Source organism: Zalophus californianus, chromosome 8 (genome assembly GCF_009762305.2).
Source record: "Zalophus californianus isolate mZalCal1 chromosome 8, mZalCal1.pri.v2, whole genome shotgun sequence".
NCBI classification, from domain to species: Eukaryota; Metazoa; Chordata; class Mammalia; order Carnivora; family Otariidae; genus Zalophus; species Zalophus californianus.
Genome location: NC_045602.1, coordinates 132,612,819 through 132,630,682, shown reverse-complemented (window position 1 = coordinate 132,630,682; position 17,864 = coordinate 132,612,819). Strand labels below are relative to the sequence as shown.

General features: G+C 44.0%; 1 protein-coding gene across 2 annotated transcripts in view; it reads right to left on the bottom strand.

Annotated features, from left to right (window-relative positions):
* Window positions 1-683: 683 nt before the first annotated feature.
* The window catches only part of DOK5 (docking protein 5), a 168,965-nt gene continuing 151,784 nt past the window's right edge, over window positions 684-17,864 (bottom strand). The window contains exons 8-9 of one of the 2 annotated variants that reach the window (XM_027622492.2): window positions 8,218-8,338; window positions 684-1,446 (exon numbers count right to left, since the gene is read on the bottom strand). In XM_027622492.2, the coding sequence (XP_027478293.1) occupies window positions 1,382-1,446; window positions 8,218-8,338 (186 nt within the window). In that variant the 3' untranslated portion in view covers window positions 684-1,381. The remainder of the gene's footprint in view (window positions 1,447-8,217; window positions 8,339-17,864) is intronic. The other variant, XM_027622493.2, reaches the window with a different exon arrangement.

Genomic DNA, 17,864 nt, shown 5'->3' with positions numbered 1-17,864 from the left:
AACAGGACAGCCAGATTTAGCAAAGAAAAATACAGAGCATGCCATCAAATTTCAATCTGAGATATACAATAAATAATTTTTAGTATATTTAGATCTCATGCAATATTTGGGATATACTTACACTAAAAAACGTAAATCATCATATATCAAATTTAACCAGATGCCCTATATGTATCAGGGAATACTACTGACAAGAGGGTAGTGACCGAGACACACACCATCCCTCCTTCCCATGCAGCCATAACCATTCTAGCTTCGGGACCTCCCAAGATGGAATTCCCATCTGGCAGATCCCAGTCGGAAAGACTGGGGCATAGACTGACCATCTCTTCAGAGGCACATGGCCACTGGGGACCCATTTAGCAGATGTCACTCTGTATTATAATTGCAACTTTATTTCCCTGTCATACTCCTCTGCACTTAAGGTGACAGGGCCTGTGTCTCTTTAGCCCTCTATCGCTGGATTCTATAGAGCACAGTGTCCGGAACTAGAAAATGCTCAGTCCAGACCAGCTGAATGAGCAAGTGGGCGAATGTATAACTGGTCATCGCACTAATATCAAGGGCAATGCCAGACCGCTCATGACTCCTAAGGAAGACAGTCACATACCTTCATAAATACCGAAGATAGAAGAGAAAACCAGATCTCCAGAATCCAAAGAACACAGGGGTGAAGAATGCTCTTTTATTTTAAAATGTTTTACGAAGGGACTCCAAACAAAACAAAGGCTTTAAAAAAAAAAAGGAAGGTAGGGGGTAGGAGGAAGATGGTGTGAGAGCAAAACTGTAACCCTGAAGAGAAGACTAAAAGGTCCTTGGAAGTTATTTCTTAACCTAATAGGTAAGAGCCAGTCAAAGCACTGATTTAACTAATTGGCAACGTCATAAAAAATAACTTCCCGTAGTTAACCAGAACCATGATATTAACAACTGAGGAATACGGTATCAATGAATAACAAATAATGAAGAGCCATTTTATTATCAGTACTGACTGTCATACAATTGAAACACTCAGAAGGAAAATCACAAGAATCCACAAAAGGATAGATTCAGAGAAGTGCAAGGGACATGGTATCTACAATAGAAAATCATTCTGTGGCATCGACTCCTTTCTGTCCAGCTGTAAAATAGGGAACAAAAAGTCGGTATCTATAGAGCATGTTTCAATCACGCTAAGATTTTTTTTAAAAAAAAAGAAAAAAGAAAGAAAAAGACAAATATTGCATTGCAGTTTCCCAATGACCACACAATTAGCCAGGACTTCCCGCCTCTTTCCATCGTGGCTCCCCTCGCTGTCATCCTGTGGCCTCCTGGTGGATCTGCGGCGGCCAACACATCACAAGTGTGTCACACAACGATTCTCGATTCTCAGCAGCTCCTGTCAGTGCTCCGATCGGTAGGCAGGAAAAGTCTCTGTCCGATGAAGCTTCAGAGGGCTGGCAACATCTTTTCCGAAAAGAATTTAAAACGGCGGTTATATTTTAAGAAAGCACGCGATCAAATTAGCTAGCAACAGGTTTCTATAGCAGAGAAATAAGTAACATACAACATCAGATTTTTTTCCGAGGGCGCTCAAATAAGAGTCAGGAGAGACTACATGATTAACATCTCATTTGCACGTGGTCTTTGCACTGAGCTATGATCAGACTACTAGCGGTTACTTTCCTCCTTAATTTTTTATCTTCATCAACTCCTTGTTCAGGATATTGAAGGGAAATGAGAAGGAATCATAGGACTATGAAAACTTTTGTCTAGGACCCTCTTTGGAAACCGGACTAGAAATAAGGCAATACTGGGGCGCCTGGGTGGCTCAGATGGTTGGGCGTCTGCCTTCGGCTCGGGTCATGATCCCAGGCTCCTGGGATGGAGTCCCGCATCGGGCTCCCAGCTCAGTGGGGAGCCTGCTTCTCCCTCCCCGCTTGTGCTCGCGTTCTCTCTCTGACAAATAAATAAATAAGTAAAATCTTAAAAAAAAAAAAAAAAGAAAAGAATATGCCAATATTATATTTATACTTAGGAAATTTTGTTGTAAGGACTCCTTAGGCTTTATTATTTCAGGCTTGGACTCCAAACCAAGACAAGTGAAGAAGTCAGGAAGGCAACACAGAGGGCCCGTGTTAGCAGTCTCTGTGAGATAAGACAGGGGTTGGCAAACCTCGTCTATGAAGGGTCAGATACTAGATATTTTAGATTTTGCAGACCATACGGTCTCACTGCAACCACTCAACTCCACTGCCCACAGCATAAAAGCAACCACAATGAATACATGACGAATGGGCATGGATGCTCCAGCAAGACTTTGTTCACAAAATCAAGACAGCGGACGTCCTTTGGCCGGCAGTCCCTGGTTGGCCGATCCCCGTAGACAGAGCGCTTGATTTTATACAAACAAGAGGTTTTACTGCCACCTGCTGGCAGGAGTATTCAAAGTCATTAACACTGTTTCTCAGTGTCACACAGTGCGGGTATGTGTATGTGTGCAGTGGAAAGAAAATAGAATCTGTGCTCAAAATGGTTAGGAGGTTGGGTCTGAGCCCCGTGTCGGGTGTAGAGATTACTTAATGAGTTTGAGGACTACAGGTAAATATCCCATACATCTTCATTACAGTTTGATAAAAGTTCCCACAGGAAGTATACAAACAGTATGGATGCAAAACCCAAATCTTCGGTCAAGAACAAAGCCCTTCCTGAACTTTCATTTGTCGCTCCTTAGATTGTAAAAGTATGTGAGAAAAGTGACTGATAGTATTCACTTGGGGTCACATCAGAATGGAAGCACCTGCAGCCTCAATCCTCATGCCGGCTAACAGAATCTTTCTGGTTTGGTTTCAGTGCTATTTTTAGCTTAAAGCCAGGAAATGGATGGAATCACCTGCCCCACATTTTTGCAGGTCACACAAAGGTCATGAGCTGGGACCAGCTCGTAGACCCCATCTCGGCCCAGACTTCTTCTCTGGCCTGCACGGGTCATAAAACGTTTGGAATTGACGGTCAAGAGTTAAATAACTTCCAACTTCCATAAAGGTGTCTATTTCCCTGTTCTCTTGTCCTTTCTTCTGCCCCAGGGTTCCTGGGGTCCACCAGGGACCCCACCACGCCCATCCGTGCCCTGTCTCACTGTTTGCACATCTTCCCTGATCCTGATAGACATGAGAGCTTGAGACTTTCATCTATTTGTTACCCTTTCATATTTGCTCAGATCTTAATCTATTCTCTCTTAACTGATGCACACACCACGTATGTGACTGTGTTAGAATTAATATTGAAAAACCAGTGTTGATGTCTCTGAAGTAGCGACTTGCTTCTAGGAATCTACCGTCGTTAAAAGAAAGATGTAAATTGCATGAGCTGGAACCAATCCTCTGGAAGAGCTGTTTCCTTTCTAAGGTATGTGTCTTTGAGACAGCCATGGTGGCAGAATTTCTTCTCACAGGTAAGAACATATTATAAAAGAAAGGAGTTTTAACGCTAGTCCCTCCACCCACTAGCCATGTGATCTTGAGCAAGTACTTGACCTCCAAGGGTCTCAGGTTCTGCCTTCATGGAAATGGAGAACACTCCTGCAAGTGTTGCCAGGAGCACCATATATGGCAACATGAAGGATGCCAGGAAGATGGTGACACAAACATCTGGTGCCAATCTCTGATTTCCTAAAATTATCTAAAGTCAAATCCGATAAATGATACCTATTTTCTTCTTGTTTATAAACAAGGGTCACTGTCTTCCAAGGCAATTCCAATAGAAGGATTCTGGAACTATTAAGCAATGGAGCACCTTTGGAGTAAGAGAAAGATTCCTAAGAGGATAACTTTGAAAGGAAGTGACAGAGTTTAAGAAGGGCCCCCACTGAAGAGGGACACCTCTTCTCTGCTGTCTCCTACCACCCCCAAGCAGGTCTTTAAGAAAGGCTATCTTCATAAAAGATACTCATTCAGTATGTGTTGTCTGCCTTGTGAGGAACAAATCTAGCACTTCACTAGGGGTCTGTTCATGTTTATTTACATTAAAAAAGGAGAGAACAGGTTTCGTGTGCAAATAAATTTGCAGAGCTCTAGTTTAAACAAAATTAAACAGATTCTTTATGGCAGGACATCTCGAAACCTTGAAAACAGTGATTGGCATTCTCAATCTCCAAAAGGCGAATTTAACATAACATGGAGCATTTCCCCCAAACTTACTGGACTACAGTACTGTTTTGGGAAAGAGCCATATCTACTGGGGTTAATACTCCACGGAACACACTTGGGAACCCACCGCTCTGTGGTTATTTTAGGCGATGCATTCCTGAAAGAATCCTGTGAATACAGTGTTCAACTTGATAAATGCTTCTCTTTCATGAATTTCCTCCAGGATTCGTGATAAACCTCTTTCACGTGTTGATTTTGTATATGCTCAATCCTAAAAGGCATTTCGATATGAAAACTGGAAATGGGGCAGGAGAGGCAGTGATGGTGGATTAAATAAGTCTTCACACACCAAGCTGTGTCAAAGCCAACCCCTCTTCCCCACCACCGACGGTAATAATAAGAGGATAATTCCAAAACCAACCAGCAGGTGGCTCTGTAGGACTGAATTTGGAGAGGGATTGAGCTGTTCTCCAACCAGATGGACCAATGTCCCTGTAAGGGTCTATATGTTTTCCAAGATTAGCTTCCAGATCTGTCATCTGGAGAAGTCATCCTGAAATATCCCCCAGGTAAATGAGCTGGCCAGAGGAGTCACAACTCACAAACACCATCAAAACAAGACATCATGGGCCATGTAACCTCAATGTATGGCACACACAGGCAACGATGGCATTCATTTTCCTCCAGTTTCAACTTTATTCTGGGGGTGCGGGGAGGGGAAGGAGGAAGACAGGTAGCATAGGCAGACCAACACACAAACTTATCCTATTTGTCATGTAAGTGACCACCTCTGATAAAGCAGGTAATTAGGTAGTCTGAGAACTTTTTTTCTTAAGGTAACAAATTAATGGTAAATTGAGTCCCATATGACACATAGACCACATATTGGCCCTGTATCTCAATGAATACTGGTGACTCAAAAGCGATCCACAAGATAAAACAAATGTAGACAAATCAACGCAGAACATGTAGGTGAAGAAATCTCTCCATAAACATTGGTACAAATTAAATACAAAAATAAAACACATTCACTGACACAGGGAACAAAAGTATGTAGAAGCAAATAATCTGATGGAATAACTGGTACCAAAACATAAAGCAAAAAATAATAATAACTCTGAAACAATGATCATGCCATTTTCATGCATACAGATATTCTAAGATATTGGAGTATTCAGCAAGTATTATCAGTGTGCCAAACAGGGAAAAACTGTAAGAACTCAAATGGAAATTTATGTCCAATGAAGATCACAATGTGACAAAGAGCAACCAAGAGGAGCTTTAATGATCATCTTCAAAACCTAAAACACAATCATCTTCAAAACCCTATAGATTACCAATACAAAGCTTGAGAATTCATCAGCTCTGCAGGAAATCTGTGGTATTCATTCTCATTATGGTGGCCATTAATCTCACTAGAAATTAAGAAATCACTATCCTCAAATTACTGTTCCGGGACTCCTATGTCTGTGATCACTTGAAAAATCTAAACCAAGAAACTCGAACCTGATTTTGCAGTAATTCTAAAACTGCAACATATCCTAAGTATTCAGGTTAGCCCACTGTCAGTGCATCTTCGCAAACACGCTATTCTAGGGAAATCCCACCATACATCACCTTTGACGTAAACTGACTTCTCAAATGACCACTCAGTATCTCAGGAATTAAGGTCACTTATCAATTTCCTCCCTATGAAGCCTACATCACTTTGGTTCCCAACTTTGCTTTGCAGGCCCGACATGCAGAATCTAAAATGACATACTTTCTTTGTGAAGATCATCTTGGTAAGTGTAGAAAGTCAAGTTACAAAGCAATTTAATAGCTTTGTGTGAATTTATGTTATTCATACTTCTTTAAACTTTCAATAATTACTATTTATCTGAAGGGGGGGAAATCGGAGGGGGAGACAAACCATGAGAGACGATGGACTCTGAGAAACAAACTGAGGGTTCTGGAGGGGAGGGGGATGGGGGGATGTGTCAGCCTGGTGATGGGTATTAAAGAGGGCACGTTCTGCGTGGAGCACTGGGTGTTATATGCAAACAATGAATCATGGAACACTGCATCAAAAACTAATGATGTAATGTATGGTGATTAACATAACATAACAAAAAAATTTTAAAAAATAAAAATAATTACTATTTATCTTATTGTATATTTAAAAAAAAATAGCCAGTTGCTGGGCTCCTGGGTGGCTCAGTTGGTTAAGCGACAGCCTTCGGCTCAGGTCATGATCCTGGAGTCCCGGGATTGAGTCCCACATCGGGCTCCCTGCTCGGCAGGGAGTCTGCTTCTCCCTCTGACCCTCCCCCTTCTCATGCTCTCTCTCTCTCTCTCATTCTCTCTCTCTCTCAAATAAAAATCTTAAAAAAAAAAAAAAATAGCCAGTTGCTATAATAGTATAAAGGCAGTGGCATACAATTTTCTTTACAAAAAGGAATTTATTTAAGGAGACGAGACTGCGTAAAATTGAATAATAGTGTAGGGGGTATGCATATGAGAAAAATGCTGATAATGTAATTCAAATATTGCAAAAATTTCTGAACATGCTAGGGAACAAATGGTCTTTGGGACAACCTGATCTCACCCAACTCTCTCTCTCTCTCTCTCTCTCTCTGTGGGTATGTCCTGGGAAGTAAGCCTGTTTACCAGTTATTTATGAGTGCAGTCACTCATACAGGCACTCAGGATATATTTTCTGAGCATCCACACTGTGCTATGCTCTCTGCGAGGGAGCAGAACTTACAGTCCCAAAGACTAGAATGTAAGTGCCCTCAGTACACATTCGTTCAACAAATACTCAGGATGGCGACTGTGTCAAGGCACCGGGGGCATAAAATGATGAGGACAAAAGACCCAGCTGTCCTCGGCTTTACTGCTTCCTGGAAGTGGAAGATGAGTCCACTAGCCACACAATTCAACATGATGTGAGCACTGGGATAAAGACTCTAAAGAGGGGGGTCAGCACCCTCGTCTTGGGAGCACACATAATCAAGATCCCACGCCAGTTATACGGGAGTCCGGGAGGGTTACCCTGGAGTCGGGAGGTAAGACCTAGAGAGGAAAAAGAGTGACCTAGGATGGGGGGAGAGGCCCAGACTTCCAGGAAGAAAGAACGGGAAAAGCTCTCTGGGGGAGAAATGGCCACCAGGAAGGGCTGAAAAGGCTCAGTGACTAGCGAACGGTCAGTGCTATTTACGGCTGAGGCCACTGTTCTCTGTGGCCCTTCATTTGTTCTCAGATTCATTTATTTGACAGATTACTGCATATGAACTAGGTGCCATCTAGCGCACGCCCGTCAAAGTTCTGGTGTCTTGCAGCTGATCATGCAAAGTTCTTCAGCAGGGGTCCGCCACAGAGGCCTATTTGTTTTTTATAAGTTACATATGCACAAGCTATTCTTGCATACTGTAAACCATAAAAGCTGCATTTGAAGAGGTAAGAAAATGTTTAAAAATTTTTTCCAATTATTCCTGCTGTCCCCACCACGGGCCCTTCTGTATCCTGCTTCTGAGCCCACTTTTCTGGAAGACAGGCCTCCTAGGGTTTGCTTAGAGTCCCTGTAGAACCAGAACCCAGGACCCTGCCCCAGGGCATCCCTTTCCAACAGCACGTGGTTCCTAAGCTTGGGCATTCGCGAGAATCACCTGGAGGGCTGGATGAACACACAGACGGCTGGGCCCCGACCCCAGAGTGCCTGATCCTGGAACTTTCAGGATCCTGGAAGGGGCCTGAACATTTGCCTTCTAGCAAGTTCCCAAGGGATGCTGATGCTGTTGGTGCCAAGTGCACTACTAGCCTGTTTTCTCGCAGCGTGGACCCCACCCTTCTTGCACACACCCCGTGCAGGTGTTTGATCAAGGTGGTTTGCTCAGCCACTTCCTAAGATGGAGAAACTCTGCAGCCGAGGGCCCAAGAATCTGCATGTTAAACTATTTCCCCAGGACACTGTGATGGAGGACATGCCCCGGAGTGCGGCCTCGATGGGGGCCCTGGCCCTGGGGGGAAGGGGACAAGCCGGACTGGCTGCGCTCCCCCCACCCCACAGGGCTGCCAGGGGCACTGCCCGGGCACCTGGCCCCGTGCTTACCTTGCAGGTGGCAGAGCTGCCCAGCGCTGTGCTGTCGTGTGATATGCTGCCAGTAGGCGCTACGGGGCAGGGGCACCATGGTGCTCAGGGAGGCGGCCCGCTCGCTCATCTTCATCTGGAGCTGCATCAAAGGGAAGAAAGGAGTGTGTCAGCGACCCTGCGGCTGGTAAAGACTTGACTGAGAACTGGGGCGCTGGGAGTCAGAACGTCAGAGCAGCTGGTGGGCAAATCAATGGGCATTTCCTCACCTAGCCGTGGGGTCAGCTATTGTTTTTGCTTAGTTAGCAGCATCCGTTCTTCCCCCTGCTGGCAACAGTGTGTCCACTTTCCTCTGGAGAACCTCCCCCCAGCTCAGCTCAATCCATCCAGTTACAGGGGGCTGACCTCACCACTGATTCTAGGGGTGGTTGGTGACCCAAGTCAGGCCAGTAAGACACAACCCCTGGGAACACTTATTAGAACTTTTGTGGAAGAGAAAATCAACAGAGGTAAGCCAAGGGTTTTTGCCTGTGTGGTTCACTGCTCTCTCGCCAGGTCGAGAATATTTCCTGGCACGTGGTAGGTGCACAATAAATAGAACGCGTTGCATTGAATGAATGGGCTTCCTTGTGGGGCTGCTGAGGACAGGAGATGGACAGGAGCCTGCCTTGGAACAACGAAGGGAGAGCCTGCCAGTCAATGAACTGATTCCGAGGAAGACAGCCAAGAAAAGGGGGTGACCTTGGATCCCACCTAAACCTGGAAACTGGCCCTGGACTTCTCAATTATATGAGCCAATTATCTCTTTTCAGTCCAAGCTGATTTGAATTGGGTATTCTGTCACTAGCATCAGAACAAAACACTGTCTGCTCTTCCAAGCGCCTGATCCCTGTTCCAGATACTGAGGGAGGGAAGGTGAAGCCGGGGCTCTTGGGCCCACATCCTGGGGAGTCGTCTGTGGCCTGTCTGACACACTGGCGGGATTGGCCTTACAAGGGAAGTTTCAGAGAGAAGGTGGCCTCACAGGATGGGTAGGAGTTGAGTAGAAGGACAGGTACACAGGGGCAACACATCTGGAAGAGCATGAGTGTGATGTGAGGCAGCCCTCCCCGCCCCCCTCTCATCTCAGCCCGGTCTAAATGCAATCATGGTTTAGTTTTATTACACATTAACAGGAGAAGGGACTACTTGCAATGTTTGACTTCCCGGAGTTGTCTGAATATCAAATAACCCACCTCAGTTTTACAAATGTGCCCAGAAATACACAGATCTGCACAAGCTTATGCAGTGGGACCTAGTTTGCAAGCATCGCAAACCAACCAGAGGCAGCTCGAGTCTCTACTGCTGAGGACCTGGTTATTTGCACTGAGACACTAGGACATACTTGGCAATGGCAAACCAGAGGAAGGTAGATTCACGTCAACGAAAAAGGAAACATTTATGTATTGTATTGTTAGGGAAACAGTGAGTTGCAGACCACTGTATCTAGTGGAATGTCATTTTAATTGCTTGTATGAGAAGCACTGACATTAAATGCCTGCCCACTTGGGTTGTATTAGAGTCAGTAATTGCTCAGCACCTATCTAGCACAAACTAGGTACAGGAAAAAAATGAGGGGTATAATTATTATTATTATGAATTGCAAGGCCCATTTAGAGATTTTTTTTTTTTTTTTTAAGAAAACTCTCCATTCTACACACCTCAACAGTATGGTAGATCCAGGCCCAATATCTGTCTATTCATTCAGTAAAGCTGAAATAATAGGAGGCTTCATACCCCGCTGACCAAAACTCATTCTAGTTGATGAGATTAAACTTGAAAAAAAGATTAGAGCCATTTATTCCAAAGATAATTTAATTTACATGCGTTGCATTTACATGCGATGGATTGACTTCTCCATCCTATCACAATAGGACAATTACCAGAATGTGTCCCCAGGTAGAATTAGCACTAGGTTTCATGGGGACATTTTCTTCCCCAAACATGTCCTGTTGGATCAAAAGGGCAAAGAGCCGAGCACAAAGCTAGTAGAAAAGTTCTGTTTCTCTATTTCTATACATGTGAAAGTCTCAAAGCTTAAGAGCAAAAAACAAAAACAAAGAAGCAGAAATCTATTTACCAGTGACTTCCGGTGACAGTCAACTTCATTTACACGGAACACAAAAATAAATAAATAAATAAATAAATAAATAAATAAAGGAAAAGAGCTGGATTTCCAAGGTACTGATTATTGGATTTTCTTAATAAAAAGATACTCTATTTAATACAATAAAAGATTTAATATAAAGAAAACATTCGGGAAATAGCCATCCCTTCAAATTATTCACTGCAGTACCATGAATATATTTCTGCAGGCCAGCATGATTTGACTGTATTTTTGGAAAGCTTATTTAGGAACAAGAATGCAATGACACCAACATCATGTTTCATGGAGAACATTACACAGCCTGGCTCTCTCTTTCTTCCTCAACCCTTTGGGAGATTACCATAGTTCATGAGAAAAGGGGCATCTTAATTGTCTCCAGAGAAAAATAATGGAAAAAAAAATCTTATTTAACAATGCAATTCTTTTAAGGGCGAGAAGTCATTTGGTGAGATAACTATCAGGGAAGTTTCCACCCTCATTCTTTATTGCTTCAAGGCACTCTGAGGCTTAGTCTCGACATCCAGCTGCAGGGGACATGAATGGATGCTCATTGACACTGCAGGTGGAAATACAAGTAACGCTACATTTTCAGAGGATTTAAAATTAGGTCATCTTGAGTACATGGAGAGACCAGTCGCATTCTTCCTCCTTTTTCTTTTTTAACCTAACACACTTTTATATAGTTTGGTTTTTCTTGTTTATAAAAATCATAGTAATTTCACATTGAGTAAAAAAATAGACGACCCCAAACCGTAAACATTTGAAGTACAGCTATTTCTGCCATAAGGAGACATGGACATTTCTGAAAAACCTCCCCATCTGCAATTCTTTAGGGAAAATCGGCTTATGGGACGACCCCTCAAAATGTATGCTTTCTACGCAAAGGAATCGCTCCTCTGAGAGGCAGCCTGGAGGCTTAGAGGCTGGAGGTTTTGCAAGGGTTGTTTAAACACACACACACACACACACACACACACACACACACACACACACACATTTGGTTAGAAATGCTGTCTTCAGAAGTCCAGGCTATGCAGATAGAGCGTAAGCTCTTCCCCAAGGGTGTGCCCTGCTGGCTGTGTAGCCCCGTGAACAAGAGCTGGTCCAGAGCTGTACAAGGTGGGGGGGGGGGGGATGCACCTCTCCGGGTAGAGCCTTTGGTGCCTCTGCTCATTTCTTTATCTTCTTAAACTCTAGCTGGAAGAGGCTCTGCTGTGCAGTAGTTTACTGAGGGCTTTTCCCTTTCCGCTAAAGCTTATAATTCTACTCCTGCTATTCTGGGTTTCCCTTGCCTAGAAAAAAGAAAAGTGGGTTGTTTTTTTGTTTCTGATTTTGTTTTTTGCACCAACACACTTTGATATTAGAATGAATCATTCTCCAATTTATCAAATGCATCTGAACTCACTGTGAATACGGAAATGGTGTTTTAAGTAGAACTGTCTACCATATCTGATAGTCTTGTTCCCACCTTTTCATTAAATAGGTATCCTTGAACTCTATATATATTTAAAAAAAAAACAGAAAAATTATCCAAACCATCCATTTTGCATCCTGCAACTATTAGGAAAGTTTAATACAGTCATGGAACACCAAACTACAGGAATATCCAGCCCAGTCGCCCGTGGTAAGAAGCCAAAAAATCAGTACCCGAGTTCACACAGCAAGGTGGTAGCTGGCCCTTGTGTCCCAGGACCTGAACTCCATCTCTCAGAACCTACTGACCAGCACCTATTTGTTCTCCATGTTTGTTCAAGTTCAAGGTCACATTCAAATCGCTTCCTAAAACCATGGCTACCAAGTGGGGAGCAGTCTTTACACGTGCACATGAACATGCTAAGTTTGATTTTTCCAGAGATGATAAATTTACAAGGTTTGGCCACCTGAGTAAATAAATGGAAAGAACATTTCTTCAGCTTATCATCAAATACTTGTTGATTTTGAGACTCAGTCTATAACCACAAAGAGCTTGTGTCTAAGACAATACAGTTTAAGTGTAAAGCAGAGGAAATCTGGGTGCCATGGGATGACAGGAAAAGGGCATCAAAATCTGAGCAGCAGGGGAGCAAGATGGCGGAGGAGTAGGAGACCTGGATTTCGTCTGGTCTCAGGAATTCAGCTGAATGGGGATCAAACCATTCTGAACACCTACGAACTCAACAGGAGATCGAAGAGGAGAGTAGCAACAACTCTCTGAACAGAGAAGCGACCACTTACTGGAAGGTAGGGTGTGCAGAGAAGTGAATCCGAGGCGATATTCGGGAGGATAGACGGCGGGGGAGGGGGCCTCCGTCGGCCGCTTCTGGCAAGTGCTAGAGCCGCGGAGCACAAAATCGGACCTTTTAGAACTCGGCTCCGCGGAGGGACGTCGCTCCGGTGGCTAAGCGGGGGGTGGAACCCTCGTGGGACAGTGGGGTCTCAGGACCCTCGGGGTCACAGAAAGACCGGGGGTGCCTGAGTGCGGCAGAGCTCCCAGGGATTGGAGCGGGGAAGCCGGCTGCAGAGACGGAGCCGAGGCACGGGCTCTCAGCTCGGGGTGGCCATAAACTGTGATCCGCGGCCCAGTCGGGCCACTGCTCCTGCAGCAGGGACCCAACAGGCGGCAGAGCCGGGGAGACTCCCCTTCCTCCCCCGGGAGGAGCGGCGCAGGAACGCACCGCAGGGATCTGCTGGGTTTGGAGACTCCACACGGGGTCGGGTGCCAGAGATAGAAACGCTCGGTCACAGGCCGGGTGAGCACGGAGTGCGGCCGGAGACCGGGGACACGGGAGTGACTGCTTTTCTCCGGGGGCGCACTGAGGAGCGGGGCCCCGAGTTCTCAGCTCCTCCAGGTGGAGATTGGGAGGCCACCATTTTCACCCTGGTTGGTCCTCCAAAGCTGTACCAAGAGCTTGCAGGGACCAAAAGCTCCTGAGAGCAAACCGGAGCAGCTTGCTTAGCCCGGACCAACAAGGTTGGGGCAATTCCGCCTTAGGCATAGACATTTGGGAACCACGGCAACAGGCCCCTCCCCCAGAAGATCAGCACGAACAGCCAGCAAGCCAAGACCAAGTTTACCGATCAAGGAGAATGGGAGAACTCCAGCGCTAGGGGAATACTGCACATAGAATTCACGGCATTTTTTACAATGATTCATTAGTTTGTCAAAGTTAATTTTTTTAACTGTTTTTTTTTTAATTTTTCTTTTTCCCTTTTTCAACCAACATCTTATCAATCCCTTTTTTAAAAAAACATTTCTTATTATTCATTTTTAGAGTCATATTTTATCCCTTCATAATAGTTACCCTTATTTTTGGCATATATATATAAGGTGTTCTCTCTTTAAAATTTTAAGATACAGTTTCTTCTAACAGATCAAAATATACCCTAAATCACTGGTGTATGGCTTTGTTCTAGTCTCCTGCCTGATCACATTCTCTCCCTTTTTTTTCAAATCTTCGTTATTTTTTCAAACAAATTCCAAACACATTTTATGAGGCCACCATTACCTTGATCCCAAAACCTGACAAAGACCCCACCCAAAAGGAGAATTACAGACTAATATCCTTGATGAACATGGATGCAAAAATTCTCACCAAAATCCTAGCCAATAGGATCCAACAGTACACTAAAAGGATTATTCACCATGACCAAGTGGGATTTATCCCTGGGCTACAAGATTGGTTCAACATCCGCAAATCAATCAACGTGATACAATACATTAACAAAAGAAAGAACAAGAATCATATGATCCTCTCAATAGATGCAGAAAAAGCATTAGACAAAGGACAGCATCCTTTCTTGATCAAAACTCTTCAGAGTATAGGGATAGAGGGTACATACCTCAACATCATAAAAGCCATCTATGAAAAACCTACAGCGAATATCATTCTCAATGTGGAAAAGCTGAGAGCTTTTCCCCTAAGGTCAGTAACGCGGCAGGGATGTCCACTATCACCACTGCTATTCAACATAGTATTGGAAGTCCTAGCCACAGCAATCAGACAACAAAAAGAAAGCCAACGCATCCAAATCGGCAAAGAGGAAGTCAAACTCTCACTCTTTGCAGATGATATGATACTGTATGTGGAACACCCAAAAGACTCCACCCCAAAACTGCTAGAACTCATACAGGAATTCAGTCAAGTAGCAGGGTATAAAATCAATGCACAGAAATCAGTGGCATTCCTATACACCAACAACAAGACAGAAGAGAGACAAATCAAGGAGTCGATCCCATTCACAATTGCACTCAAAACCATAAGATACCTAGGAATAAATTTAACCAAAGAGGCAAAGGATCTGTACTCAGAAAACTATAAAATACTCATGAAAGAAATTGAAGAAGACACAAAGAAATGGAAAAACGTTCCATGCTCATGGATTGGAAGAACAAACATTGTGAAGATGTCAATGCTACCTAGAGCAATCTACACATTCAATGCAATCCCCATCAAAATACCATCCACTTTTTTTAAAGAAATGGAACAAATAATCCTAAAATTTGTATGGAACCAGAAGAGACCCCGAATAGCCAGAGGAATCTTTAAAAAGAAAAGCAAAGCTGGCGGCATCACAATTCCGGACTTCCAGCTCTATTACAAAGCTGTCATCATCAAGACAGTATGGTACTGGCACAAAAACAGACACATAGATCAATGGAACAGAATCGAGAGCCCAGAAATGGACCCTCAACTCTATGGTCAACTCATCTTTGACAAAGCAGGAAAGAATGTCCAATGGAAAAAAGACTTTCTCTTCAACAAATGGTGTTGGGAAAATTGGACAGCCACATGCAGAAGAATGAAACTGGACCATTTCCTTACACCACACACAAAAATAGACTCCAAATGGTTGAAAGACCTAAACGTGAGACAAGAGTCCATCAAAATCCTAAAGGAGAACACAGGCAGCAACCTCTTCGACCTCAGCCACAGCAACTTCTTCCTAGAAACATCGCCAAAGGCAAGGGGAGCCAGGGCAAAAATGAACTATTGGGATTTCATCAAGATAAAAAGCTTCTGCACAGCAAAAGAAACAGTCCACAAAACCAAAAGACAACCGACAGAATGGGAGAAGATATTTGCAAATGACATACCAGATAAAGGGCTAGTATCCAAAATCTATAAAGAACTTATCCAACTCAACCCCCAAAGAACAAATAATGCAATCAAGAAATGGGCAGAAGACATGAACAGACATTTTTCCAAAGAAGACATCCAAATGGCCAACAGACACATGAGAAAGTGCTCAACATCGCTCGGCATCAGGGAAATCCAAATCAAAACCTCCATGAGATACCACCTCACACCCGTCAGAATGGCTAAAATTAACATCAGGAAACGACAGATGTTGGCGGGGATGCAGAGAAAGGGGAACCCTCCTACACTGTTGGTGGGAATGCAAGCTGGTGCAGCCACTCTGGAAAACAGTATGGAGGTTCCTCAAACAGTTGAAAATAGAGCTACCATACAATCCAGCAATTGCACTACTGGGTATTTACCCCAAAGGTACAAATGTAGGGACCCGAAGGGGTACGTGCACCCCAATGTTTATAGCAGCAATGTCCACAATAGCCAAACTGTGGAGAGAGCCAAGATGTCCATCGACAGATGAATGGATAAAGAAGATGTGGTGTATATACACAATGGAATATTATGCAGCCATCAAAAGGAATGAGATCTTGCCATTTGCAATGACGTGGATGGAACTGGAGGGTGTTATGCTGAGTGAAATAAGTCAATCAGAGAAAGACATGTATCATATGACCTCACTGATATGAGGAATTCTTAATCTCAGGAAACAAACTGAGGGTTGCTGGAGTGGTGGGGGGGTGGGAGGGATTGGGTGGCTGGGTGATAGACATTGAGGAGGGTATGTGCTATGGTGAGCGCTGTGAATTGTGGAAGACTGATGAATCACGGATCTGTACTTCTGAAACAAATAATGCAATATATGTTAAGGAAAAAAAAAGAAGACGAAGATAGCAGGAGGGGAAGAATGAAGGGGAGTAAGTCTAGGGGGAGACGAACCATGAGAGACGGTTGACTCTGAAAAACAAACTGAGGGTTCTAGAGGGGAGGGGGGTGGGGGGATGGGTTAGCCTCATGATGGGTATTAAAGAGGGCACATTCTGCGTGGAGCACTGGGTGTTACGCACAATCAGTGAATCATGGAACACTACATCAAAAACTAATGATGTAATGTATGGTGTTTAACATAACAATAAAAAATTATTTAAAAAAATAAACTGTGTATATAACATGCAATTGTATAAATGTTATTCAAGTCATAACAGATGTGTTACTCAAGACTCATCACTTCCTGGGTATTTTACTGTCATCTATGCTGAGATTGTTTGAGTCGGTTACATCTACCTGGTAGAAACACTGTAAAATAGCATGCTTCTCTATGTCATTTCCCAACTCTGTGTACAAACGCATGCACTGTTTTTCAGAGAGCCAGTTATTAAACATTTGCGAGCACATGAGTGAATCCCACCCATAAGGGTAAAGAAGGCCCTGGCAGCCAAATAGGGAGTACAGATAGGCTGTGTGTGGTCTGTGTGCACCCCATTTCCCCAGTTCTCACCTGGCTGATGCCTACCTTCCCGTCAGGAGTCAGCTCAGGAACGCCTCAACGTTTTCCTGACATCTCTTCTCCCTTAATGACATCTAGTGCTCCTACCAGATATCTCTAGCTCTATTCTTTTTTTTTTTTTCTTAAAGATTTTATTTATTTGAAAGAGAGGGAGAGAGAGAGCGTGTGCGCACAAACATGAGTGGGGGGAGGGATGGGGCAGAGGGACAAGCAGACTCCCTGCTGAGCGGGGAGCCCCACTTGGGGCTCCATGCCAGGACCCTGAGATCATGACCTGATCTTAACCGACAGATCCGCCCAGGCGCCCCTCATGCTCCATTCCTACTCTCATCATCTCATTGTTTTGTTGATAGTTGCTAGACTACCCCAGCTCTACTGCAGACCATAAACTCTTGGGAAACGGTGAGTATATATTTTATCTCCATATCCCCAGCACCTCATTAGGGCCTCCCATGGCTTCACAAATACAGAATGGATGAATGAATGCGTGAACAAAGGAATGAACCCCACTTTTGCCCAGGTAGCAGAGAATAGTTTTCAGAAATCAATCCTAGTCAACCCAGCAAATGAGAAGCACCGTTAGCCCAAGGCTGAATTCCTGCAGAAGCTCTAGGTCCAGGTTAAATTAACGTGGCTTTCACTGGCTGTGGGAGACGTACTAATAAGACTCTGCTCCATCCTACTTTGCTATTCAAGTGATGAGCTGCAGCAAGGCCTCAGGGAAAGATCTGCCTACGTGCAGATGCACAATTGGCCAGTCCAGCAGCAGGGGAGTTCAACTCTACCCATTTATTCATTCTATTAGCAGTGTTAGCTCCAGATCCCACCAGGGAAGAAAGACAGGCTTCGTGAAAGTCAAACAAATGCCATCTTGTACCTGAACACTTGAACTTTCTCCCTAAACAGAGGGATGCACATAGGTCTCTTCCTAACCCAGGCTAAGTGA